The sequence below is a fragment of the Phodopus roborovskii genome, unplaced genomic scaffold (assembly GCF_943737965.1).
Source record: "Phodopus roborovskii unplaced genomic scaffold, PHOROB, whole genome shotgun sequence".
In the NCBI taxonomy this organism is placed as follows: Eukaryota; Metazoa; Chordata; class Mammalia; order Rodentia; family Cricetidae; genus Phodopus; species Phodopus roborovskii.
In genome coordinates this window covers 18,722,400-18,749,952 of record NW_026126571.1, presented here as the reverse complement: position 1 = coordinate 18,749,952, position 27,553 = coordinate 18,722,400, and the positions used below count along the sequence as shown (strand labels likewise).

General features: G+C 43.0%; 1 protein-coding gene across 3 annotated transcripts in view; it reads right to left on the bottom strand.

The window, feature by feature from the left end:
• Pde1c (phosphodiesterase 1C) overlaps positions 1 to 27,553 on the bottom strand; it is a 370,394-nt gene that overhangs the window by 188,358 nt on the left and 154,483 nt on the right. The window contains exons 1-2 of one of the 3 annotated variants that reach the window (XM_051202985.1): positions 15,544 to 15,713; positions 533 to 559 (exon numbers count right to left, since the gene is read on the bottom strand). The exons of the other annotated variants lie outside the window; for them this stretch is intronic. Coding sequence (XP_051058942.1) covers positions 533 to 559; positions 15,544 to 15,644 — 128 coding nt within the window. The 5' untranslated portion in view covers positions 15,645 to 15,713. Of the gene's footprint in view, positions 1 to 532; positions 560 to 15,543; positions 15,714 to 27,553 lie in introns of those variants that run through there. 3 annotated transcript variants of the gene reach the window in all.

The window sequence follows — 27,553 nt, the reverse complement described above, 5'->3', positions numbered from 1 at the left end:
ACAACCTAGAGCCAGGCCACACCCTTGGGCATGCAATAGGTACTTGAAGAATATGGTAGCCCTTTCTACAGTCAAGTCAAAAGGCAGCCATTGCTCTAAGGCACTGTGTGCGTGCTGATGTGGGTAAGCAGCATTTCCTCAGTGACTCGGGTGAATGATAACCAAAGTGCATTTAAAGCCTCTATGCTCATCCCCAGGAAGCATCATCTCTCACCTGCCTACACAGTCCAGTCCCTTATTGGTCAAGGTTCTGGCAAAATCACTAGACAACACAGCAGTAACAAGCTTCCAAATCCACAGGGTCTGCTCTCATAAGCAGATGACCCACTGAGATACACTTACACCTTATAATCAATTTCAATTTAGAGCAGCAGCCACAACTGGGAGAGAAAGCAGGCGACTCACTAAGTAGGACTCAGAGACTGTTTATTCCAATTCCAGAGCCCCCACAAGCCGAACCGGTGAAGAGCTGTATCACAACTCAGCCAACCACAGCCCAGACAGTTCCCCTTTCCCAGAAAGATGCGCTCACCTCTGGGACGTTTTCTTGTACTTCCTCCTGTGGAAAAAGAAGCACAAACTCAGGTCAGAAAGCTCCTTAGGTGGGCAATGGGGGAGAGAAGCACTTTAGCAGGGGCAGCAGGAATGTGTGTCAACAGTTCTTGGGTTTCCTCCTGTGTTGTCATTTCAGAGTCCAGCTGCCAGGCTGTGATTGTTATGTCGTATATTGGAAAGGCAGAAACACATGTAGACTTCATAGTGAAAAGCAGCATTCGGGAAGCTTAGTCTCTCTGCTCCCATGTTTCCCTTCTTCCCTTTGAGGCAGTGTGAGATCCCGACTGAGGTCAGGCTTAAAGATGACAAGATCCAGGTTCAAGCCTCAGCCTTTCCAAGACCCATTGGATTAAAACACACTGAGTAGAAACTTATAAAAAGTCTTTTGTCTGTTTTAGCAGCCAATGCATATTTACAATTGTTATTATCATCTTCATCAATCAGTAAGAGGCCTTCAGTGAGCAGTGAGGTGCACGTGTGTGTGTGTGTGTGTGTGTGTGTGTGTGTGTGTGTGTGTGTGTGTGTGTGTTAGGAATAACATAGTACCTAATGCATAATAAGCATATGTTTATTACTGAACTTCACCCCAAAGCTAAAAAGTCCTATATGTTCCTTTTAAAAATATAGATATGTTACATAGCTAAACCAGAAGATCAGAAACAGAATTTTCAAAGACGGATGAAATGGGAAATGAAGCTATGAGAAAATCTAGGAACAAATAGTAACAGCAGCATCCACACTTGCTAAAGGTTTGGATGAGGACTTTCCTGGGAAGCAGAGGGGCCCAGGTACCCTGTATCTCTGCTACTTGGTCAGTTTTGGATAAGTCTCATATACCTTGGGATTTCTGATCTATCAAGTAGAAATGTGACACCCGCTCTGACTACACTACCTAGGTCATAGTGACATTCAAGCGGGAAATGGCCTTAAATATGCTGACCCCATACCCCAGTGTTATTCATGATTGTGTCAGTTTTGTATCGGCTCCTGAGATCCTCGGCAGAGTTTGAACAGATTTTTCAATGGAGAGAATTAGAGGAACGGGAAAACCTTGGGAGGAAGATCTGTCTCCTCACAGCAGCTCCGAGTTTTCCTTCCCTGCCTTGTCTATTTAGACACCTCCCCAAATCAAGGCAAATCCAACACAAATAATGTCATGGTGTTTGAAAGTCGGCATTTAAAGCATGTTCATGGGAGAACTAAGGAAAAGCTGGAAATAATAACAATCAGATGATCACCCTTGGCCTCTGTTTAGAATCCCAACTAAGTCATCAAAAAAGAACATCCACAGAGGCTGTCTTGGAGGTATGGAGAAGGCATTCTGTACTGCTAAGCCTAAGCTAGAGGGCTTCCACGGTGGTACCCTGTGTTATCAAAGGACTGTACGGGGCACTGCTGGCAGAGGGGGAGTGGTAGTGATGGAATCAGACAGGAATGGAAGGAAGAGCGTTGCTTCCAGCACCTACTCATAATAACCATTTTGCCTAACTAATCTCCCATAGAATTCTGAATGAATTTATTTTAGAAAGAAAATAAGGTATATACCTAAAGTGGTATTTTATGATAGCAATTCTAAGCCATAGTTTAAGGGGTTTAAATCTAATTTAATAACTTCACTGGTTAAGTGGCCTCAAATTCAGCTCTGTTGTAACTCGTTTCAGTATCCACATCAATGAAAAGGATGGAATAATCCCAGCTCGATGTCAGGTTATTTAATTCACCAGGTATTGCCCCTCCCATTTGCTGGGCATTCCAAGTATTTGGTTTCCTTGGCCACTAGCTTTGAGCTTGTGAGATTATCAACCTTGTCACACGGACTTCTGCATCTGTGCAAAAGGCTTGCATATCGTCTGGCACAGGGTCAGCAGATTGCAAATATCCATTGGCCAAGCAAAGGGAACCCTTGCAGCTGTCATCCACACAGGTCCAAATATGGCCTCTGCATTTGTTAGACCTTGGGAAAGGGAGACTTAGTACGATTCCATTCCTAACACTCCTTAATCCCAGAGAATTGTTCTTGGCTGTAAAGAACAATTACAGTTTTTCCTTTCTTGTCTCATCTATTTAGATACTTCCCCAAATCAAGATGAGCCCCACACAAATAGTGCCATGCTATTTGAAAGTCAGCATTTAAAATACAGAAAAACTCCCATGTCTATGGAAAACACTCAAAGTTCAATACGCAGGTCCTGCGCCAGCACAGCCGGTACCCAGACACTGATTCCTGCTCGTCCTTCAGATCCCAGTTGCATTTCGCCTCCTTACAGGGCCTCCCAAGCTGGATGAGCCTTCAGCTGTGTTTCTAGGTGGTTTAAGATTCCAACTGGTCCTGATATATTACCATGATGCCAAGAATCTGCTCAATGTTTGCCAGCATCTTTCCCTTGCCTACCATGGCAGCTGTCCACACCATTTTAGTAAAATGAATGCACCTAGCAAGAAATAAAAATGCTTTGATTTTACTCCTTTCATTTACTAAAGATTTACTAGAAAAGTAAATCTCCTGTAGCCATGGTCTCCTACACGTAGGAGAAAAGTTAGGAGAAGACTGGAGAGCTAGCTCACAGTTGGGGTGCTCTATTTTTCCATTCCATCCCTGGAACTGCAAGTAACTTATTGAGATATCCTACAAGAGTTTGGTCCTACTTCATACTTCACTGAAGTGACGCTTAGAAAAAAAAAATTAAACAGCTAGTTAAGCAATTAAGTTACTAAATAACGAGGTGAAATAAGGAGTTCTGAGGATATAGAAGCTTAAAGAGTCTGACACAGAAAATAAAATGCGGGCTTCCAAGAGTGTTGATGAGAATTATGCAAAGAGGTTAAAAGATTCCAGCAGGAAGCTTAGACACTGGAGGAAAACCAGCGCAAGGGCAGAAAACACACAGGGGTCTTTCCATTCAAATGCAGGAAATGAGCTGGAAAAGCAACCCAAGTTATTCCTGGCCTTTTGTTTCTGGAGAACTTCAGCAGAATTCGTCTCTGACTCACTGCTTGTAAGAATGCTATTGTTTTGGTTGGTTGCATTTACTTTAAATATGAGTTGTGGAAACTTGAAACAAGACAGCAAAGTCTCGAAGTTCACATAGCTGGACTGAGCTGTTATAGAAGGGAGAGAAGGGCAAAACCCCATTGCCTGGAAATCTGGATTAAGCTGACAGCAATGTGGCAGACAGAGCCCAAGAGGCCGCAGGCCATCTTCATGAGGCCAGACTGGCAAAGACCTCAACTTCAAAACAGTCCCAAAAGCTGTGACAAGGAGCAAAGAAGATCAAAAATGACTTTGCTTGTTTGGATTTTTGATAGCTGTGACTTTCCAGAGCAATAGGCACAGCTTCGGTCAAATGTAAGTATTCCAAAGTCAAGCATGCTATTTGGGAATGGTTTTCTACTGCCCTGGATAAGTGAGAATGATAAAACGTGGATGTCAAATTATGGAGAGCCTGGAAGTCCCTTTCACTCTCCTAAAGCGTGTATCTGAGCAGAAGCCATACGGGTACCTCAACAGTGAGGTTTCCAAATGAGCTTAATATTCCAAAATGTTCAGATTTCACTTTAGATTGACAGCAAGACACCACCTTGTTGGGTGCAGTAATGTTGGAGACATGATTAAAGGAATACATAGCCAGATACATAGCCAGTCAAACTCAGCCCTCAATGTACTCTGGTTTTCTGGGAGAGTGACTCCTAGTGGAGATAATCATGTTTCTCTCTCTCTCTCTCTCTCTCTCTCTCTCTCTCTCTCTCTCTCTCTCTCACACACACACACACACACACACACACACACACACACACACTCTGAGCCCACAGCCTGAGGACATACAGATGCAGACATCTTACTTCTCAGTCCTTGGCTCCCTCATGGGGGTGGAAAGTCAGACTTAGAGAAAAACAAAGGAGTTTTATAACTAACTGCATGTTCTCATACAGATCACATGTGTGTCACTGTGGGAAAGTGAACCGAGGTGGAATGCCACAAATGGCTGTGAAATGAGCCAAGACCACACTGGCCATCGGATGCTTGTGTTTTGGTTGTTATGCCTGGTGCAGCCTGGAAAGAGATGGATATAACCAGATACTTCTACCGGTCTCTAAAACCATTTATATTAACTGTCTTGGTTTCTGATAAGGGAGAGCCTTTGTGCATCTCTCTTTCCTCTCAGTAATCAGTGTCCACACCCAAACTTAGGCTTTTACACCTACTTATACTGATTGTCTTCGGGCCTAATGCATCTGAATGACCAAATGCTGGTGAAAGCACAAGTGAATTATGCTTCTCAAACTTGTACTAAGTACCTAGAGGTGAGAAGGAAGACTATAAAGAGAATCTCTTCATTTACTAGTATAAATGTCTCTTTTTAATTTTTATTTCCTTCTTTATTTATTCATATGTATGTATGTGGGAGATGCACCCATGCGTGCATGTGTGGAAATCACAGGAAAACAGGTCTTTCTGCTTCCCATGTGGGTCTCAGAGATGAGCTACAAAGTGAAATTCCACATGCCCCAAGTCTCAGGGCAGGACAAACACATAATGAAATGACAAAGCTTTACTTCAGCCTGGAGTAGCCAGTCCAGCTGTTAGTAAAGAGTTTTGGACTCGATTGTTAGTTTCTAGATTTTTCTAGTGAGTTTTTTATGGGAGGAAAAAAAAATGTTCTTAGAACCCATGCCCTCCTATTCAGGGCAGACATCTCTCTCATATATAAAATTCTAACATGATTAGTCAAATGAGATCAAATTCAAATGAAGGAAGCCTTTGCCTTTGTGGTTTGAGATTGGAGATGGCTGAAGAGATGGACAGAAGACTTGTCCTCTGGCTAATACTGGCCATAGGGAAGATAATGAACAACCTTTGAGGAGAAGCTAATATATTCCAAGTTAAAGAGCCACCCAGGAAGCCTGTATATAACTAGCAACTCACACAGTTACTCCAGTGTGGCCAGTTTGCATCTCCTTTACTCTTCACACATGCCAATCTCTGTATTGTTCACCCCCAACAGACCCTCATCTGTCTGCAGACAGCTGGCTAGACAGAAATCCAACACCGTTATTCACGCCTGTTTCTCTCCTGATTCTGGGTCAAAAACTCTAGCCCTTGGATTACGGGAAGTCCCCAAATGAGACCTCTCCTCACAGAAAGCTGAGATCTTCCCTTGTTTGGAAGCAAGACTTTCCAAACAGAGCAGGCTAAAACCTATGGCTAAGATCTCATTGCTTAAATTTGGGCAGAGAGCTAATGAGCGGCGCCAAGGATAAGAACGGAAGGGTTTTTAACTAGGGAAATAGAAAGGAAATGTCACACTTGTGGAAATCTGGAAGTGTGGCTTTTTCATAAATGATTCATATCTCTATCATATATTTACAAAACTTGCTGTATAGTGAGTGCAGTAGAGTCGTGAGGAAGGAAATAGATTTCTGTGACCTCCTCCCTTGCAGTATGGCTTCTACTTAAATAACGGTCAGTAAGAAAGGTGAGAAGTCTTTAATTGCTCACAGCACCGCCACAGTGAATAGAAACCCAAAGGATGAAGACAAATTCGGTCTCACTCTTCATAGACACACCCCTGTGTGGTGTGCTGTGATGGAATCATGTGGAGCTTGTTCTTCCAACTCCTACTTTGTTTTCTTCTCAGGTAGATTTAGCCACAATAAAGGCTGCATACATAGTCTGACTTTAATCACAGAATAATTTCCCTAAGACTTTCTTGCCCGCCCACTGGTATGCCTGTGTCCCTACCCTTCCTCACAACCTGCTCCTGGCTCATATCCATTTCTGAGTAAATTTTAGCCAATCCCATAGCTTCTTGGAAGCAGAGGGCCCTCCGCTTCCTCTAAGATATTTGCATCTCTCTGGAAACAATTCTGTAAGTCTCAGGAACTAGCAGACGGATTCCTTGGACCCATACAAATTCTTCTACCTGGTGAAATCAGTGGAACTCTGGAACCAAGTAGCCTTTGGTTCTGACTTCACTGAAACCATGCCAACTGATAGTTTGAAAGTTCTATCACTTTTGGAAACTGTCCATTTCATGCAGTGGTTTTAAAGACAGGTTGAGAGGCCTAAACAATGTTTATGATAATCAATCTGATAAATGATTCTTGTATTTCAAACTGAGCACACAAGACTCTAATAATGAAGGAATGTCTAGTTCCTCATAGTTAGCAGTCAGGGTCTAGAACAACAATCATTCAGGATGGCACACATCACTGAATAAAATCTATTTCATTGAGCTTAAGCTGAAGGCATTACAGAAGCCTTCAGAATAATCCTTATGACAGAGTCAGAGAGATGGGGTGATTTTCATGACATCATACAGACCTTTAGAGACAGATGTAGGGGTATTGCTCATAGATCAACTCTCACGTAAAAGTGCTAATTTACTAAGCTGTAATTCAAGATGAATCTACATTTGGTTCAGGAAAGATGGTCACATTCAAACATGAAATCTGTCAGGCAAAAGCCACCATTTCTGAGAGGACTAAGTACATAGATAACTTAGAAGAATGGAGGATTGGACTGATACCTACAACCTATTTACATGAACAGAAGCCACTGGGAATGTGTGTGTGTGTGTGCGTGCGTGCGTGCGTGCGTGCGTGTGTGTGTGTGTGTATATGTGTGTGTGTGTGTGTGTATACATACATACATATTTACATACATATGTACATATTAAACTGTATTTACAAAACCACAAAGCACCACAGAATAAACTGTAAAACTTCACCATCAACTTTTGGTTGTTTCTTCTTTAAAAAAAAAAAAAAAAAAAAAATAGACAGGCAGAGAAGCAGAGAGGATGTTACGATAGTAGTCTAAATTTGAAACCCTCTTAAGATATATCAAAGTGGTAGCTTTCAAAGAGTAATCTTTCAAAACTATATTTGATATGTGTGTCTCCAGAATATAGAAGTGTCCTAGTTTTTTTTAAAGTTTGGGTTGATTGGATTCTGCCCTTAGAATACTAGAAAGGACCCTACCAAAACCATGTTTGGGTGTGTATTATACCAAATGATCAATATATTTTAAACAAGGCTGCTTGCTGTGGTTACTGCCTGAGTTTCACATTATTTTGAACAAGAAAGCGCCAATGAGAAATTATATACAAATCCCAATTTCCTGTCTCCTATAAACCACTGATCTTCGTTCAGTGTATTGTCTCATATTATGACATATATAAGAATATTAACTGAGCACCATTCAGACACACAAAGTTTTTCTTCTTACCTTGTTGGGTCATACATTATATAGCTCATCTAGTTCTTACTTTTAATCTTTGGAGTCACTTATCAACTTTTCACGTTCCCCCTATAGCTCACTTCAGTGATGCTCTTAAATGGCCTCATATTCAGTATACCCAAAAGTGACCTTCCCACCTGTGTTCCCCATTCAACCTGTTCCCAACCACAACCCAGCCTGCAAACATGCACAAGTTCCCAAAGAGATTCTTTTCTAAGTGAAAAGCACCTGGAGATGAAGGTAAAAACCTGGCTTTGTCCTTACCCCCATATCCAAGTCTTGTGGAACAAAATGCCCCTGAAGCCCTCTGATCTCTCTGCATAGACAACAAAGAAGCTGGATCTGGCCCTTCTGGTGGGTGGCCAGCCTACAGTCCTGGACCTCTCAATGCTGTAGCACCTTGTCCCATCGTTCCTTTTTCTCAGAAGTGTCCATTTCTGAGAAACTGGGCTTGAATCCCTTTACACGCTCTTCCCTGACACTTTTAACTCAACTAACCTACACTTCTTTGTGCCTCAGATTAAGTTTCACTTCTTCAGAGAAGTCTCCTGAGTCTTGGACCTGGTTTTGATCCTCTTGGCCATTTTCATAGCATCCTTTCTTTCTTTGCAACATGCAAAACTTTCCATTTCTGGAAATCTTGCTAACATTTCTCTCTACCTTTAGACTGAACATCCACTCGGAGAGAAAGCCTTTGTCTCATTTCCTAGTAGAGCTCAGGCACACAGAGATGAGGGAATGTTTTCTGAGTGAAAGGGTGGCCGCTGAGTTCTCTGCAGATAGATGAATGAAAGCCATTGTCTGACTTTTGGTTTCATGGCTTGGCTGAATTACTCTCAAGCCTTTTCATAATTTTACTATGTAGAAAAACTTCAGATTGTACTCAATAAGGTTCATTAGTTTTGTTTAATAACTGTTGTCAAGAAGACTTTAAATAAAGAACACACTCCAATAAATGCCTGAAGAATGCTAATTCATTAATAGATTTGGTATTCTTTCTCAAAAAAAAAAAAAAAGATAGTGTTCGTTGGCTGCAGAATTTGTTATTACTAATGCCAAATGGCATCTTCAAAGTTATCACAGACTATTTTGTAAACCTCATATTGATCAATAATCTTAATTAATTCTCAAAAAGCTGTAATGGTGGTCTTAGATGCCCTCTCCTTCTATATAGAGAAACCAAAGAAAGTGTTTTTCTGTATACACACACACACACACACACAAAATATCAAGACAGAAAAGTAGAACTGGAATACAGAAACCTCTCTGCTTAGGGCTGCTTCCCAACTGACACAGTCATGTGCAAGTCTTGGCCAAAAGAATATGCACACAGCTGCCAAATATTGGGCTATAATTAGCTAATAAGCCAGCACAAATAACTTATGATAAGAAGCAATGATGTTCCATTAAATAGCATTAGTATTCAAGTGAAAATGCACTCTAAATGTGAGGTTCTAGCTTCACACTCGATACTCACCATTCTCTCCCCTGATATACAGGGAGACTTCTTTTCCAAGTCCTTGCTTTATTAGTAAGAGAAAGGCTACTCTGAACCTGGCATTTGGTATCAGTATTGTTCAGTTAGCATCTACCTATTGCCCTCTCTTTTAGTGTTGCTTTTTTAACATTTTGCGTATAAATGAACTTTCTGGGACTTGAACAAGGTATCTCACACCTATAATCCCAGCACCTTGAAGGTTGAAACAGAAAGATAAGAAGTTCGCAGTTATAGATATGCATCAAGTTCCAGGCCATCCTAGGCTATATGACACCTTGAGACCTTTTGTTTTTCAGATCCTTCTGGTCACCCAAAACAGACTCTTAAGTTTTTGTGAGGGTAAGACTTTCCTTCTTGTAGCCTCACATCACCTTCCTAAACTGGTGCAGAGGTCAGGCCCAGGAAAAACGTGCTGGCCACCTGACATTTTAGTTAACAAGACACTTGGAGGACCCATTCATACATGGAGTGCATGGTCTGGGAAAAATAAACAGTACATTTGTAAATAGTTCTAGAATGGCTTCTCTGATGGCACTTGGATCAGGGCTTTCTTCCCTGGGTCACTTACTTGAGTGACTTTGACACAGAGCCAAGACTCTCAGAAACACAGCTCCAAGCCAAAGTTCCCTCTGTATATATTCCATGTTGTAGTGACCAACAACTACTGGGACATTCCAAAGGCCACTAGGTCAACCTGTCTACACTTAAAGAGCACATTCTTATCTGAGTGAATCCCAAGGCCTTGGCACCCAATTCCCTAACGTACCCAAGCCAGAGCAGGCTCAGGAGGTAATGTGTCCTTCTCTCACTAAGACTTTTTTGTTGATTCTCAATTCCAATGCCGTGAAGGCATTGTTCCCAGCTCTCTCTTGACCTCTAAATTCTATCCTATACTTCAACCCGAGCTATCAACCTGAAACTCAAATCTCATTGTATTACTCAGAAGCTCCACAGGCAACAACAACTCCTTAGAACTGAGAAGATCGAGTATAAACTCCTTTTAAAACAAACAAAAAAGATTTCTCTACATGATATTAAAGTGGCAAGAACAAAACTTCTTATTAAAGAGTAATACTTTAAATCCCATGTTGCTCCCTGGTCCATGCCTTGTTTTCTGGCATCATCTCACTCTTTGACATGGCTGTAACTTTATGCCCAATGAGCATGCCATTCCTGAATTCTCTATATCCCTCACTACTCCATGAGCCACAAGAGGATGCTGCCCACCTTTTAAAGAAAATAATAAAGCTTTTGAGGATCGGTATGTAGAAGAAGTTAACTATGTTCTCTTCTCCAGTGACCTGGGAGCTTTCTGTCCAATGGCTCCATGTTAATGGCAGCAAAGAGGTCCCAAGGTGACCAGTGTTTTGAGAATTATCGATAAGCAAAGAGAATTTCACTAGGTTTCACACCTACATGTCTACCTAACACAGGTAACTTTTCCAGAAGCCCATGGAAACAATTCAAACTCAGGACAAGCTTATTCTAGGCCAAAAGAATGGCTTCTTGTGTGCCTTATGTCTTGCAAAAGGCTTCCCAGAATTGTTGTCAAGAGGCTGGCATCAATGACAGGAGTTTCCCTTCTGTTTTTAATGGGTTCCCCTACTTGAAAGGTCTTCTCTGGTCTCCAGGGAAGAGGTCACTCTCCCTGCATCCCTCTCTGATTACATTCATCCTCTGGGTATCGGTGCCACTCTCTCCATGACCCGCATACCAGAAAGTGGCAAAGGGGCTGGCACATAACAGATTCCCAGTAAATGTTAGCTTGGCAGCTTCATGTTTTCAAAACACTAATTATACTGTTTAAAAATTCAGATGAGTATAAAGAAAATGTGCTTAAGCCAATGTGCAAATGCAAATGCCTAGCTATCTTTTCCCAGGGCCTGCTCCCCCTCTTCCAAGGATCTGTAAGGTGTCAGTGAAGAGTTTTTTAGAAAAAGCAAACTCATAACAGCCTAAGCAAAACAGAACCTTACTGTTCCATGTACCTGGGACAGCCAACAGCATCAGAAAAATAGCTGCAGGGACAGATCCTCACTCTACCTTTCCATCCCTGTTTCTCTCTGAAGGTTGGCTGGTTGTTTTCTATCAGAGGAAAATCCTTTTCTCTAAGATAATAGGAAATGAATCATGGCAGTCACCAGAAAAGTCCAGAAGGAGACAGTATTAATCTCCCAGAGCCAATGCAGAATGTCAGCAAGGGACTCCATGTTCCTGCTTGAGATTTATGCTTATTGAGAGCTACTGACCATAGGGGCATAAGATCCCGGGTTTTCCAACTCACGCTACAGAAGCCCAACCCTGTGATGATGTTCAGGAGACAGAGTGGCAAGCAATCCCTGTTACCAGAGTAAGGGAGTGGAAATTTGTGTCGGAGAGAAAAAAATAATAATTTCCCTAATCAACTAGCATAGGAGTGATTTACCTGCCTTTATAAGTTACATTTAACAATGCAAGAAATACAACATAGGGCATTGCACAATGATAAAATTTATTACACAGCCTCATGGTTGGGCAAGATGAATGAGGGACTGAAACATTATAACTATGACAGCAAATGTCAAGGAATAACTGGAATGTGTCCTCTTATACTCAGTGAAAACAATGTGCAGTGTAGGATCACCTTCTTGTCATTGTGTAGCCATTTGGCAACAGGAAAAACTCTTGGTCAGGACCCAAGGCACTGGTCATGACCCTCTTGTTCAAAGTCAAGCAGCTACGAGGTCTCTCCTATCATCAATGCATAAAGATATACTACACTTCCCAATGGCAGAGCTGTTGTCAACAAGGTTACTTGGAGTGGTGCATTGAAAACCCCTGTCCATTCCTACAGAGGAAGGGAATGTGCCAACAGCCCTTGTGTACCACTGAAGTCTATGGGAAAGTGACAGGGAAGCTACTCTCAGATGAATACACAGACAGCAAACCAAAGACACATTAACTTAAGAAGGCTCAGGTGTGCTCCATTTCTTCCTTGTGGTTCAGACTACTGGGGAACCTTTTGTAAGGGGAGGTAGAGCTGCAGAAGGAGGCTAAGGAATTTGAATCACTGTGGGCCTCTCTGCGTTCACATGCATCCCTTCACCCTAGGGACAGAGAGTCGACCATAGTAGTAAATGCTTCCATTGCTACAATCACAGCTAGGGTAAATGATGTTTAAGATGATTTCTAATGTCCCATGAACTGTTTGTGTATTGACAATATTATAAGATTGGGCTAAGAGTTTTGTCTAATTCTCTCCTTGAAAAACAGACAAAATTATTCTAGGTTTTATGAAAGTGCAGGTAATTTACCATGTACCTGGAGAGGCCCATGAGCAAAATGGACAAAAGAAAAAAAAAAAACACACCACACACACACACACACACACACACACACACACACACACACACACAACTCCTTTGTAGAATTCATATTCTAGATTGTGAGGCAGATAATAACATATCAAATGGAAAAACACTATTGGGATGGAAGTAAGGGATAGAGAAACATAGCAGAGGGGCTGGTGGAGTTGAAACAGAGGGTGGATTGTCGTCTGGATTGCCTACATGGTAGCTTCTTTGCAGGTAGTAGACTTAGCAACCTTTTGCTGTTGGTAAAGCCCATTCCTCAGCAGTAAAGAAGAGGGTGGTATGATGCGAACAGAAGGGAAAGCCTCAGAAAGCACAGCAAAGGATTCATCCCTGGCTCATAGTTTTGCACATCTTACAGAGTTCCAGCCCAAGGTTAGACAACGATGTTCATTAAACCTGTTTGTTGCTAACTCAAAAGACAGTATGATGAAGGCTGTGTCAAGTACATTTTTGCCTTCATTTTGCATATTAAAATGTTCACATTGTAGTCCTGCTTTCATCATGTATTCATTGAACACATCTATGTGCTCTGGAGGAACAGCAAGGGCAAGACACACAACATGTCTGTCCTGGTGAGTCATGTACCCTAACGAAGAAGAAAAACATTCACCCATAAATCAAATAGGGGAGAAAGAGAGCATTAGAAAATTTCTCATGGAGCTGAGAGAGCATTAGAAAATTTAGAGCTCACACGGCTCTCAGACCAGTCAAGATAAATCTCTGACCATCTGTGGTCACTTATAAAGCCCTATCTGTAAGAGTGTTGGGGCAATACCATGATATGAAAATCCACCTATGGCTACTGGCTCTTTCTAAAATGCTGGGTGTGGGAGCAGCTTCCTTTCTCTTGCTGAAAGTCTGCTGTGTGGACAAATCCACAGAGTCCTAGTCTCCCAGGGATTTCCATGGTGTAGATTGTAAGGTATTATCCAGAATTGTAGAAATGAGGATATGCTTTGGTTGCAAGAGTCTTATCAGAAACTGCTGCTTTGTTGAAATAATAAATAGGTGCATAAAGAAGTAAATAAATGTGGTAGGATAAATGGTAATAGAATCAGCATAGTGTTTTTTTTAAGTCCATCATAGCAATAAATATCTTTCAAATTGTAAAGTGGGACTAAGAGTTTAGAGGGTTGCTGTTGAGCAAAAGAGTCTCCTGGGGAAAGGTGGGGGAAAGTATTAGAAAAGGCACACTTGGTTGAAGAACCAATTCACACCTTCAAAGGCACCCTGAGGCCTGGGCAGATTCAAAAGACTAGAAAATCCAGCTGTGGCTGGATCAGACATCACACTGCAACACATTGAGGAGTGCAAACTCTCAGACAGGAAACTGAGAAAGCTACAAAACAATGTGGTGTAAAGCTAAATGCTGCAAGTTCCCACCTGAGCTACGCTGATCTAGCCAAATGCTATCCCTAGTCTCGGTGGCTTTCTGCTCATAAAGCAGCTAGAGAAACAGTTCTGGAGACGTGGGTATGAGCAAAAACAGCAGCCTAATGCTGCTTTCAAAGTGCACACCTCAGCCTCAGGTTTTGTGGACACAACAAACATTCTGTGTGTGGCACAGTAGGACAAGCTTATCACTCAGGATAATGAACACGAGCTCCCTGTAAACAGCTCTGAAAAGGGCTTCCACATAAGTCACCTAAACTGTCAAAAAAAAAAAAAAAAAAAAAAAAAAAAAGTCTGCCAGCCAGGGACCAGTTATCCAGGTTAGTTTACAGCATCCACTCATACCGGCTACACAAGTCAAAAAAGAAAATTCCTTGGCACAGTGTCCTACAAAATCAACAATAATGGGCTTGCTTCCATTCCAAGCAGAATGGTTTTTATGAAGTATAACCCTGCACAGGGGTCCTTTAAAGAAATAAACACAGCGTTATTGTCCTCCCCTTGGAGGACACGTCCCCCTGTCAGGACGTGTGGTCTGTCCGAAGCTGAACCCAGATCAGTACCGTCTGGATTTGTTTAGTTCTGCTTCTTGAGTGTGTATGCAGGCTTTCAAACGCAGTAATGGTGCACACATGGCTAGGGGCTGTTTTTGCTCACTGTCCTTGTAAGTTCAGAAAACCCACGGATGGTGTTTAAAGTTATACTAGATCACTGAAGTCACATACCAGATACAATAAGCAACTCTGCTGTGGACAGCATCAATGGGAGCCATGTGATGGCTTAGGGGCGATCGCTGTGGCTCTAGCTAAAGTGACCAGCCAGCCTCACTGCTTGTTAATCCATGTTTAGAAAACAGGAAAATATACTCTAAAGTCACTCTGTCCTCGGCAACTAAACCAGAAAGAATGCAGTGAAGTGGCTGAAGTACAGAGCTCATTCTGTAATGGGCAGGTAGAATTCTGGACACCCCTATGTGCTGTTCCAATGCATATCTGATGTGTACTTTCTCCGGAATAGCCCACCCATCTCATGAACGTATTCTGCCAAGAAGATTCCCAAATCAAATATCAGAACCAGGAGCTCACCAGGAGTCGGCTAGGGAGAGAACCAAGAGAATTTTCACCAAGAGTACATCTTGAACGTGAACAGTTCCTAAGTCATTAGGTGATCCACCAACATGCTGGCAAGCAGTCCACAAAGAAAATTTCTACTTAAAAGTCCCTCACTGAAGTCCCCAAACTTTTCTCCCTAGGCAAATGGACCAGAAACTCCTACTTTCTGCTTGTACTAACAAGTGTCTGCTCTTGAGGGTATGCCCTGTCCCTTCCCAAAGCAAAACACTAGGACAGAAAAGCAGCCCTCCGTGCCTTAGAAGGCATGATCTTTGACTGTAGTTTACAGAGACAGTTGTGGAACTTCTGCTCAGTGACAACTATGGACATGCGTGCAGTAAAATCGGGACGAGAGAGGGGACGAGGGCAAAGGGAGTCAGTAGGTTTACTTACAGCCCACGGAGCCGAAGCCAGATTTTCTCGATCTGCTCAGGTTGCAGGTGTTTCAGAGAGTTGCTCTCGAATTCTTCAATCTCCTTGGTTGGAGACTCCATAGTTGTAGGTCCTCACTGGGGGTGAGGTGGAGAGAGTTTGTGTAGTTCCTTCCCGGCCTCCTCTCCACTCTGGGTCCAGCCCAGCCAATCTTTCAGTCAGTTTGTCACTTCCCCTGCAGCGTCCCCAGAGACAGTTCAGAGAGGGCTAGGATCACAGGGGACTCCTGCCCCAGGTGCGTCCTGGAGGCAGCTGTGGAAACCAGCCATGATACCTGCTACTGCCAGGGACAAGGATAGCGACTGTGCTGTGCGTCGTCGGTCCCGGAGAAAGCACTTGAGTCTGTTATGGGTTCTTTATCCCCTTAAACAAAGCCACGGAAGCTCCTGGCGGCAATGGCAGGATTTGGAGGCAAAGGGAGAACTGGGTGGTAAGGAGGGGGGGGGGGGGAGGAAAGTGAGGAGCTGGGCGGAGTAGGCTGAGCCTGAGCTGCCCGATGAGCCAAGGAGTGGTTCAGACCCCTACTCTGCTCCACCCTGCACCCCGCCTGCCCCGCCTGCCCCGCCTGCCCCGCCTGCCCCGCCTGCCCCGCCCGCCCCGCCTTAGTGCCCCTCTGTCGCCTCTCACCAGCAGCCTGCTGACAAGCAAGAACTGACAAGTGAGAAAAGTCGTCTGTCAGAGCCTAGCTAGAGACAGGGCTGGCACCCCTTGTGAGGAGGGAGGGGAGGAACTCCACACCTGCCCCCGCAGGCAGCCCCAGGCCACCCAACCCTATGCCCTGCAATGATGGCTGCTCAGCTGCACAGCATAATGAACAGGGCTCTGAGCCCAAGGAAGGGAAGTCTGGGGCTGGCTTCTCCGCACAAAGCCCTGGTGTTTTCTTACTAATGGGATTGATTCATATTCATTCTCTCTCTCTCTCTCTCTCTCTCTCTCTCTCTCTCTCTCTCTCTCTCTCTCTCTCTCTCTCTCTCTCCCTTCCTCTCTCCTTCCTTCCCCCCTCCTTCCTCTCCTCTCCTCTTTCCCCTCTCTCTCCCTGCTGCCCTCAAAAACACAAATATTACAACAGAAGTTTCTCAAATAATGCTGCACGCCTCCTAGGCGTCTCTGCTGGGCTCTGGGTAGGCAGCTGTTGACTTTGGCGGTCTGTCAGCTCCACGCAGCTGCACCACACTGCGAGATGGTCCCCGTGGTCATACACAATGTCAATAACATAATTGCCCAGCAAAACAGGACCAGGCTGGAAGGCACAAAGAGCCTAGGGTTAGGGAATCAACTGAAAGGTGAGGACAACTTTTTATTAGTCAGGTAAAGTTCTATTCATGAGACATTGGCAAGGGAATAAAATAATGATGGTATCTACTGTCTATTTGCTCCATCCATTTGGTAATTAGCAGTCATTTTCCAGTCCAGTTCTAGCAAAGATACCTAGCTAAATCAGAAAAAAACAAAAACAAAACAAAACAAAAAAACTTGTCTCCCTCACTTGTCACAGATTCAAAAATCACTCTATCAGTCCATCCCTTGTTCAGGAAGTGCGTCTTCACTGAATTGAAATGTTATTACTAGGCAAAAATAACATTAAATAGATGCAGTATATTCATATGGAGACTATTTACCTGAAAAATACGATGACTTATTCAAATTCACCCAGCTGAGAACGGTGACTTGGGAAATGATATGCCAAAGGGGGAAATACTTTGACAACTTGCTTGTGGCTAGAAGACAAAAGTGTGGTCCTCAAATATGGCATTTCCATTAGCTCATGTGCCTTGAGTGACTGGCTATCCAAATTCAGACATGTAACCATACCAGTAGCAGGCACTGTCTAAGTACTGGAAACCTCCTCTGGTCCAAGTGCTGTGCTAAGGTTCTTCACTCACACAACAGCTCTGTGGGTCAATTATTCTCACCCCATACAATAAGACAATGGAAACCGCAGGAAGCTAACCTGATACAAAGAGACCAAACAACCAGAACTGGAGTTGATCTTTACCTCATCCTCACAAATGTGTCTCTGTCACATTTTCCACATGTTCAAAGAGACAAATTTAAGCACAAAGATTTCATATGTCCCTTTCACCTGTGCAATCCTTTGAAATCATGTAGAGAGATCTGGAAAAAGGAAGTCGGAAATTGCTGGATTTGATTAGGTCAAAGAAAGCCAGTTTTAGAAGGAAAATGAACATGTTTCATTATGATCTAGTAGATGGGAGAAAAGACAAGATGAACTTACTAAAAAGCTTCCAAGATGAGATTTCATGTCGTTAGATGTTTTTAAAGCTGTATATATAATAGAAAGTTGATAAAATATATAAATTTGCCTTATTTTAGGCCAATGATAATTTTAAAACTGGAAGTGTCCTGCAAGATAATTTAATTTTATTATTCTTAAAGTGTTTTAACCAACAGAGTGTTTCAAATAACATCTGTCCTGTAAACGTTGAAATGTATTGAAAACATGAAGATGAGGCCAGTCTGGTTGTTTATGTAGGAGGAGTCTTTAGTTCTTGGGGATTCTGTTCACTGTCTCTCTTGTCTCTCAGCTTGCTGCCTGGCCTGCCACTTCACAGATGTGAAAACTGAAGCTAGTCTGCCATAAAGGAACTCAGGAGTCCTTGCCTCCTGAGTCCTTATCAAGTTCTCTCTAACCCACAGTAGGCAATCTGTTTTACTTGAAAAGTTCATGTTTTTCTGTGTCTTGTTTAGCCAACGAAAAGACAGAATGCGGGACAGTTGCAGCAACATTGTGAATCATAGTTTCTAGTGGCATTCCATTTGAGAGTAAGCAAATAAATAAATGGAAACTGACCCAGAAACAAAGGTTTATAAGCCATGATGCGGAGCACATCTTTACCCTGGAGGCTCACTTCTGAAGTGACTTCTTAACTCAGCTGTTTAGTCAGACTCTAGAAAAGTCTCACATAAGCACAGATTACTAAATACATTCATACAAACATCCATGTGCAAATATACATGAATATACACCATACAAATGCATACCTATATATGTACAAAGAACCAACAACTTAAAGCATCCCCCCCCCAGTATTCATGCGGCATTCTAGCCCAAGTACAACCAACATTTTCACTAACAGCATGCAGTACCATAAAATATTAAAACACTTCCAAACCTTTTTGTCCCAAGCAGAGTCCAAAACCAACTTGGATGATTTTTGTCAGGTAGGAAACCAAACTTCTGTGGGCATGCAGGAATGACCTCTCAGATGTCTTTCATCTCTAAGAGTCAGTAACCATGAGCACTGCACCTATCAGTTATTGAGAACTACTATTTGCCAATCAGCTTGCTGAGCATGTCACGGGTTGGTTCATAGACTCATTAAAACATACTTCTATATAAAATCAAAACTACATTGAGATTCAATCTCAATCTGTTGTAATGGCAACAAATAAAAACGTAGGAATACAAGGAAGAAGAGAAAAAAGAACCCTAAAACACAACCACCAGGGAACTCAGTATAGAGGTCCCTCAAAAAAGAACTACTCCATGAGCCAGTTGCAAGATTTCTGAACGTTTACCTGGAAGACTGGAGTCAACATGTCACATAGATATTGTACATCTTTTAACTGCAGCACTATCCATACAAGTTAAGTATTAGACCAACCTAGATGTCCATCCACAGAGGAACAGATGAAGAAAATGTGAGATACATACACAATAGAATGTCACCTTCAGAAAAATGGATGTAGTAACTGGAGATCATCATATTAAACAAATTAAGACTCACAAACACAAAGGCTGCCTTGTGTCTCATTTGTGCATGATAGACTTCATATAGTAACATACTGTTGTACGTAAGTATAAAATGGAAGGAAAAACAAAACTGTCTGTGGGAAATGGAATGGACTGACAAAAGGGTAAATGGAAGGACGAGGTGAGGCGGAGCATAGATAACTGTAATGTGAAACCTGGCGATGTTCTTAGGAAACCCGGCAGTGTGTACAATGAATACATGTCAACAAAATACCTCTGCATGGTTTTGTTGGGCTACTGGCACCAAAGGGGTGTCAACGTTTCCTGAAAGATCGGAGCCAAGAATTTGAAGAGCCAGCTCAGAAGGCAGAGCTCATGCGCCACTCCCCATGCCGGTCTACCTCCCTGGGGATGTAGAAAGAGACCAGTGGAAAGACACACAGCCGAGAATACAAGGCTGCTGAGGGAGCACAGATGCGAGGGATCTTAACACTGTGGCGAGAATAGAGAGCTACAGGGCAACAGGTGACATTCGAACTGGATCTTGAATGTAGATGAATAAAAGTTGTTTTCATGGAAGGTGGTTAAAGGCAGATGATTCCATAGAGAGATGAGTGTGAGCAGCTGTACATGTAACTAGGGACACTAGCATAGAATGTTGGAAGGGAGTCTGTCAGCCCCTTGTGGTCTAGATGCTTGGAGGACTTAAGAAACTAAGGGTGATTCTCAGAAAAAGTGTCATATCACATGTGAAGGGTGTGTTCTGGCCATGAAGTGCATCATTCATCCTGAAATGAACTTAGTTCTCTAGGAACTTCCACAGCTTCTGCAACAGCCCTGGAGCAAATGATCGCAAAAGATTACATCCATGATGTAGAAACAAGGTCTTCAGTTAAGGGTCAGGTGTGAAAACATACATACAAGTATCATTATACAGACCGAGCAGTACAGCCTATAGTTAGGAGTGTGTGTGTGTGTGTGTGTGTGTGTGTGTGTGTGTGTGTACATATACCCATGTAACAGCAGTTAATGGAAAAAAGAGATCATAAACTTGAAAAAGTAAAAGGAGGGTTATATGGAAGGGTTTGGAAAGAAGAAAAGGAAGGGAGAAGCTATAAAATTAAATCATAATCTCAAAACAAAAGAAAAATTATATAAACAAATGTCAAACAGGAAGGCAAGAAGAGTAAGACAAACAGTTTCAGACCCAATCCGAAAGGGCTACCTCCCATGGGCAACAACTGCTACAAGACTGTGCCTGTTTGCTCAGACATGGTAAAGTCAACCTGTGGTGTTCTTGACCCATTGTCACAATTAGCCAGCGACTTTAGCAAGGGTGTTGAGGAGAAAATTCTGAAGACATTTAGGCTGTTGAAATGACAGTAGACATAACAGCGGCCCTCCTTGCTACCCACACCAGATGTGAGCCACAGTCCAGAGGTTCTTCTCTCCGGTTCCCTTCAGTCACACAGACTTCCCCTCTGACGTCTTGTCTGTTTGATTTTAGGATTCAGAAAGACCTCTGTCCCAGAAACTGCTACCATTACACAAACAAGGTGGAGAGCTGCTTCCCCTAGCCTCGCCCTCATCTGAAATGCAGCTCTTCGCCACAATCACAGGCCTTGAGAGTGGCCCAGACCATCTGGGCAAAGAGACAGGATTGGGTCTGTGGGGTGGTGATGGATCAGTGAGTAAAGTTCTTCCCTGAAAGCATTAAGATGTGAGTTTAAATCCCCAACATCCCTGTTTAAAAGAAAGGAAAAGGACAGATGCAGCAATGAGTGCCTATAATCCCAGCACTGGAGGGGGAAGATCCCACCTCAAGGTTAAGATAGAGAAGAGACTGAGTAACAAATCCAACATCAATGCCTCACTTACATCTCACCTACACATACACACACATGCACAAATGTGCACACACACACACAAAGAAAATCACCCCAAGGCAAAGTTCAAATAACACCATGCCATTTCACGTGTAATAGTAGTAATTTTTAAGGGTAAAATATATCCCAATTCTTTCCTCTTATCCTTAAAAAAGATAAAGTGGTGAAGCAGTGAGGCATAGCATTGACCCACATGTTTTCCCTTCTCTGACAAGATCCTGCAGTGGTTGTGATGGGAGATCATATCCCCCAACAGGCTGCGTGGATACATACACTATATCACTGTGCTACTAACACAAAAGTCCTCCTTTCTGGTTTTAGCTAAGCTGAGGTAGTGGAGTCTGAGTTCCTGTCCAGTGCTCACTTGCCCCAATGGGAAAGCCACAGCCTAGCCTGAGCTAATCAGGCTTCTTTTTTATTAAAGCTCAAAACAGCAATGCTATGTGAACCCACTAGGCTGGACATGACCTCAGCAATCACATCCTTAGCTACTCAGGTCATGAACTCCATTCCTCTGAGCAAAGCTTTAGCTAGGGGTGGCACATGACCTAAATAGATCCTATCAGCTCCTTGGGAGGGTAGGTGACTGATGTGGTTATATGAGGAAAAAGTAAGGTTTTGTTCTCTTTTCTTCGACATAAAATGTAGGCTTGAAGCTATCTTAGCCTTGCCATTATTGGTTGCACCATGTGGAGAGAATATATATTTTAAAAATGCCAACATGGAGAACCACAGAGAAGGACTAATGAGACAAAACAAACAAACAAACAAACAAACAAACAAAAAACTTGTGAAAGGTGTTTTGAGACTCTTGATCCTGCTATACCTAAATCCAGGACTACCCATGAACTTCAAAGTTGCATGAATCCATTACAAACTGTTCCTTATTTTTTAACATTTACTAGTTCCAGTCAAATTTGTTCCCCCATTTCACATCCATATAACAGAATGCCAGAGAAAGAAACTGAAACCCTATCCAGAGTGCCCCCAAGGCAAATAAACCTAAGGACTCTTTATTATTTAGGTGGTAAGATGCATCTGGAATTCTTTCTCTTGATGATGCCCTATCAAGTCATTGTCATGGAACATTGGCTTCTCAACACTGAATGAGTCATTTATGACTATCATCATCCCTGTTTTAAAGTACAGTGACTGAGACATCATCCACCATAACCCAGCCACCCCCCAGCTGAGACCCTGGCTTCCCTCCTGCCAGCCTAGGATCCTTTAGCTACTGGCAGATAGCGTGATAGTGCCCTGTGGCCACTCTTCTTGGAATACAGTGCTAAGCCAGCAGAATTAACTTGACTGTGCTAATGAAATTGAAATTTTTGTTCACGTAAAAGTGCTGATGCTACTACAGTCAGCCGAATTCTGGTCCAAACATACATAAATCAGTCAGTTGTCTTTGTACAGCTGTAAAGCAAGTCTGAATATGGGAAGTCTCAGAGTTGCTAACAAAGATCTTACCAGCCTTTTTCCTGAGCCCCAGATCACCCTAGGAAGAATACAGCATCCCTCAAGTTAAGTACCTGCACAAGAGAGTGAGTAGCGAAGCTGAGATGGGAAGCCATCTTCCAACCCAGTTTTCCAGTGTCACAAATGACTTCACATTCACTTAACCCTGGAGTTCAATGGCATACTCATAGGTGAAAAGAAGGAATGCCCACTGAACATATAGGCCATTAGCAAAGGCTTCCAGAAGAAATCTCTTGGGGAATGAACAAAGTAGAAGCCAGATGTTCCATGGAAGTGGGATGCTCATAACATACAGTCACCAAGAAACTTCAGTGGTGTTCACAATGGGGTCAGGGCTTTGGGCCACCTGGATGGCATGTAAAAGCTAAGGGCTTCTTCTCCTCTTACCAATGAGCAAGCATTAGAACTAATTCAGCACTTATGTAGTCTAGGCAAACTAGGATAAAAGATAAAAAAGGGTTTCCAACATTTTTGGAAGCCCACTAGAAGTAAAGGCTTATGCATCTATATATCTAGGGGGACTAGCCTACAAAAGCAGTGAGATCTTCTAAAATCATTCATCAATTCAACGAACATTTTCATTTTCATAGTACAAGCTGTTCCCTGGTCAACAAAAATGTTATAGCTCCTATGTTATGCAGCTTCAATCTACTTGGATAAATGTCTGTAAGCAGATCAGAAAAGAAACAGATAGGTCATTGTAAAGGTAACTGATAAAACCAAAACAAAGAATGTCAGGCCTTATGCATGCCTTTAACCCCAGCACTTGTAATGCAGAGGGGGTAGATTTCTGTGAGTTTGAGGCCAGCTACATAGTCAACATAGTGAGTTTCAGGTAGGCCAGGGCTACACAATGAGACACTATCTCAAAAAGAAAAGAAACAAACAAAACAACTGAAAATAAATAACATAATACAAAGAATAAGGGGGGGTGTGACCTATATATGAGTAGGGTGATACTTCAGATGTGTTTATCTGTATAATGAGTCAAAAATCACTCTATTAAAGTGCATTATTCAATATGCTTTAATGGGCACAATACTTGATTTGGTGTCACTATCATATCTGGTGCTAAAAGACTTCTACCTCTCCTCTCCCCTTCCTCCCTCCCCCTTCCTGGCACAGTTCTTCTAAGTGCTGTAAGGATGTGGCTAGCTTAAACTTCCTTACCTGGCAGCTTGATTACAAGGAGGAGGCAGATGCTGCCAGTCCTCTTAAAGACTGGGTTCCAAAATGGCACAGCATCCTTTCTGCTGCAGTGAGTTAGTTGGAGCAATCAGGAAGCTAGCTCTGATAACCTGGAAGTGAAATACACCCCACTTCTTGATGGAGGAATAAGTCACTAATCTTTCAGCCCTCTTCGATCTATCTCCCTGGGGTCAAGGATGGCCTCCATAAGCGAGTAACATGCAAAATACTTGGAGTAGGAGGAAAATGGTTGAACAACAACAACAAAAAGACACAGAATGCACAAGAATCTGAGGCAGAGAGGAGCCTGACCAAAGCAAACTGTGTACAAGAAAGAATGCTGCAAGTAATCAGTATATAGGGCCCGAGAAGAACCTTCAGAACATACTTGAGGGTCCACTGGTCTCCGAGAGCAAGGGTTTGTGAAGACCCAGTCCATCATTGTTCCTCCAGGGCCTTCTCAGAGAATGACTATGAAATTCATTTCCTTTAAAGTCAAAAGTTCCATTTACAGTTCAGGTTGACACATGAGAGGTGTAGTAACAAAGATACAAAATCTTCCACTGAACCTAGAGCTGCTGCAGGGCTAACCATGGAAAGGCAATGAGTGACTACTGCCAACTGTCATCTTTCAGGGCACAGAGAGCTAATTTTCAGTTATCTGGCAGAGGATGGTCAGTCCTTGAGCCCTCTGAGTAAATTAAATGTTTTTCTTCATATGACTCGGGAAATGGGAGAGAGTAACTGCTCCTGACAGTTGTTGTCAAAATTGTCCTTGGGGACCTATCAATTTCTAAACTGGATTCCAAGATTCTCAAAAGTGGGAGGATTTTAAGACTTGGAATAAAGGATTATACCTTGCTAATCTCTTCCACCTGAATAATTTGAAGAGACCATTGATGATGATGATGATGATGATAAAAGACCCACAAGTCACCTTAAATGTACATAATGCTCAACACATATAGACTGCTGAAGATGGTACTTGTGGCTATTTATCCTTCTGAGAAATGACATTATTCTATTAAGCAGGGGCTGCAACTTGATTTGTGGAGGGAAAAATGAAAAGTTATGGGAACAAGTAAAAATAATTTTCATGCAAAGTAGAACACAGCCAAAGGCTCTGATGCTGTTCATACCACCTCTCACATACAGCTACATGGCTTTCTACCACCCTAGCTAGATGTCAGGGAGGAATAAAGTCTTTACAGTGAGATTTAGGAAGCAGGTAGGGATTCCAACCAAAGCACTGAAGAGAAGGAGTGCTGAGCACTTAGAAGAAGGAGGAGGAGAGAAGGAGGAGAGGAGAAGGATGAGGAAGAGGAAGAAGGAAGAAGGAGAAGAAGGAGGAGGAGGAGAAATCAAGTCAATGAAAACCCTGAGGGAAAGCAAAAGGAGTTTCGGTTAACAACTTCTCTCCCCTACCCAGGCACAAAGAACTTTTGTGAAAACAGGTCCTCATGTATCACCCATTCAACAACACAGTAGAAGAGCCCTCTGCAAACTCTGGAAGTTGGCCCCATCTGCATAAGGGTTCTTAACAATGGTTAGATATTTCCCATACACTCCTATGCCATATGTAACTCAACCCATCAGAATGCAACCGTTCTGCCAGATGGATTCTAAGAGATCCCTACAACTGGTGCTCTTACCTTGGACTTCCAGCCCATTTCCTGTTCAATGGTTGCAGCTTTATCTGTCTCAGACAACTAGCTGGCCAGAGTGAAAATTTTAATATATAATTGTTCTGAAGTCCCTGTGACAGTTATAGTAAAAATAACAAACTCCATGACTTAGGGGGTACACTTGTAACCTTGGCTCTTAGATGCAACCTTCCCATCAAACTGAAAAAGTGCTGTGTCAGAATTCTGTCACTGAGTCTATTTATAAGTTTGATCAGCATGTCACTGTGAGCCCTCCTTCCCTGGTTACTAGCTAGGTCTGGAAGCATCATCATAAACTGCTTAAAACATTTTTTAAGAAAATGAAAGGAAGGAAAACTTGCTTTCTAAAAATTTGTGCAGTATTTCACACAGGAAGATTTCAGGAAAGGACTGGGATTCTCTCTTCCTTAAACCAACTAAGCAGGGCCTCAAACCTAAGAGCTTATCATCAGCGTTTGCTCTTCAAAGTACATACAAATGCAAGATTCTGGGCCTTCGGGCAGTGTCTCACACCACATCATCCCACACTTCCAGAAACAGATCTGATGGCTGAGGCCCTTTGCTTGGCAAGTTTTGCAAGCACTCAGGGCCAGGTTTCTAATCAGCAGGGTACATATGCCATGGCAGCTGGAACTCCTAAGCAGCAAGGAGGCCTCATTTGTCCCAGCTGCAGCTAACCATGGCACCGAATCAATATCCTGTCAGAGGGTGCTTTCTTGGCAGCAACTGCGATTGCTAGCACTCGGGTGACTCTGTGACGTCACCAGGTGTTTACACAGCAGAGGAAAATCCCTCTTTGTACCACTAGCTCTGACCTCACTGCAGGAGAGAGCGCTTGCCCATCTTTAATCACCCATGGAACACTGCAGAAGGGAAACGAGGGGTGATTAGAACAGGCTGGGACAGAGCAGCCCAAAGTGATGACCAAATGTGACGCATCTCTTCTCATTCTGAGAAAAGCTGGGTCTCCTGTTGTCTTGCCTGCAAGGGACACAAAAGACAGAGAAAACCTTTCCTGTTCCCAGGAGACAAAGACAGTAATGCAGCAAAAGTAAAGTCGCCAATATCAATAATGCACTGGGACCCGTGGCTGACATATTTTCGAGCTATCTCAGTAACAGGGTAGTTGTCAAAATACAACTCTAAAAGGCCACCTTGAACAGAGTCTCCACTGTTACAGAAAGGGCAGGTTAACCCTGGAGAGCATCCAGAAGGCACCTCTGTCCTGTCCTGTTCGCAGGCATAAATGCTGTGACAAACACAAGTGACGACAGTGAGAGCCATGGTAATAATCAGCATAGCCAGCTTTTATATCGGGTGCATTGTATGCACCACTCTTTCTGCAAGCAGACTGCCCACAGAGTGCTCACACTCGACTTTCTGAAGCAGGCTCAAGGTCACAGACACAGTGGTGGAACTGAACGTAAACCAAAGGTTGCCCTTGACCTACAGAACACTGGCGCCTCTCAGAAGCAGGCTGCTCTGATCACCCAGGTTCTCCAACCCTAGTGCTCTGGCTTTGCAATTCCTGACCACTGCGGGCCACTGTTAAACAGCTGTGGGCAGCTACACTGTTGTAATGAAAAGGCAGCTCAAGTTCCTGCTGTGGAGACCTCTTCAGTCATTTGGCTGAGGATCTCCAAATAGGCCCTGGGACTCAGGACCACAGAGCAGCTGTGACATGCAAGGGACCCAGGGGATGTAGACCTCACAGCTTCCACAGGGAGAAAACACTCTCCTCCCCACAGCTTCCGGTGACACAGATACAGAAGCATGGCATTCCTGAGTGAAATCCCTCGAGCAGAGGAGGAGAACCTGGGTTTTACAAAGCTCTGCATGTCACTTACCCATGACATCCTCTACCACCACAATTCAGTCTTACTCTTCCCTCAAAACATTATTCCTCCTCTCCTGAAGGGGTGTGTTTGTGGCATGGGCTGGGAGGATTCGGGGGGGGGGGACACCAAACTGACATTTTTGCCTGCTTTTATAAGGCAAAACAAACAGTTCCTTAATACTGTCTTATCAACTCTTCCCAA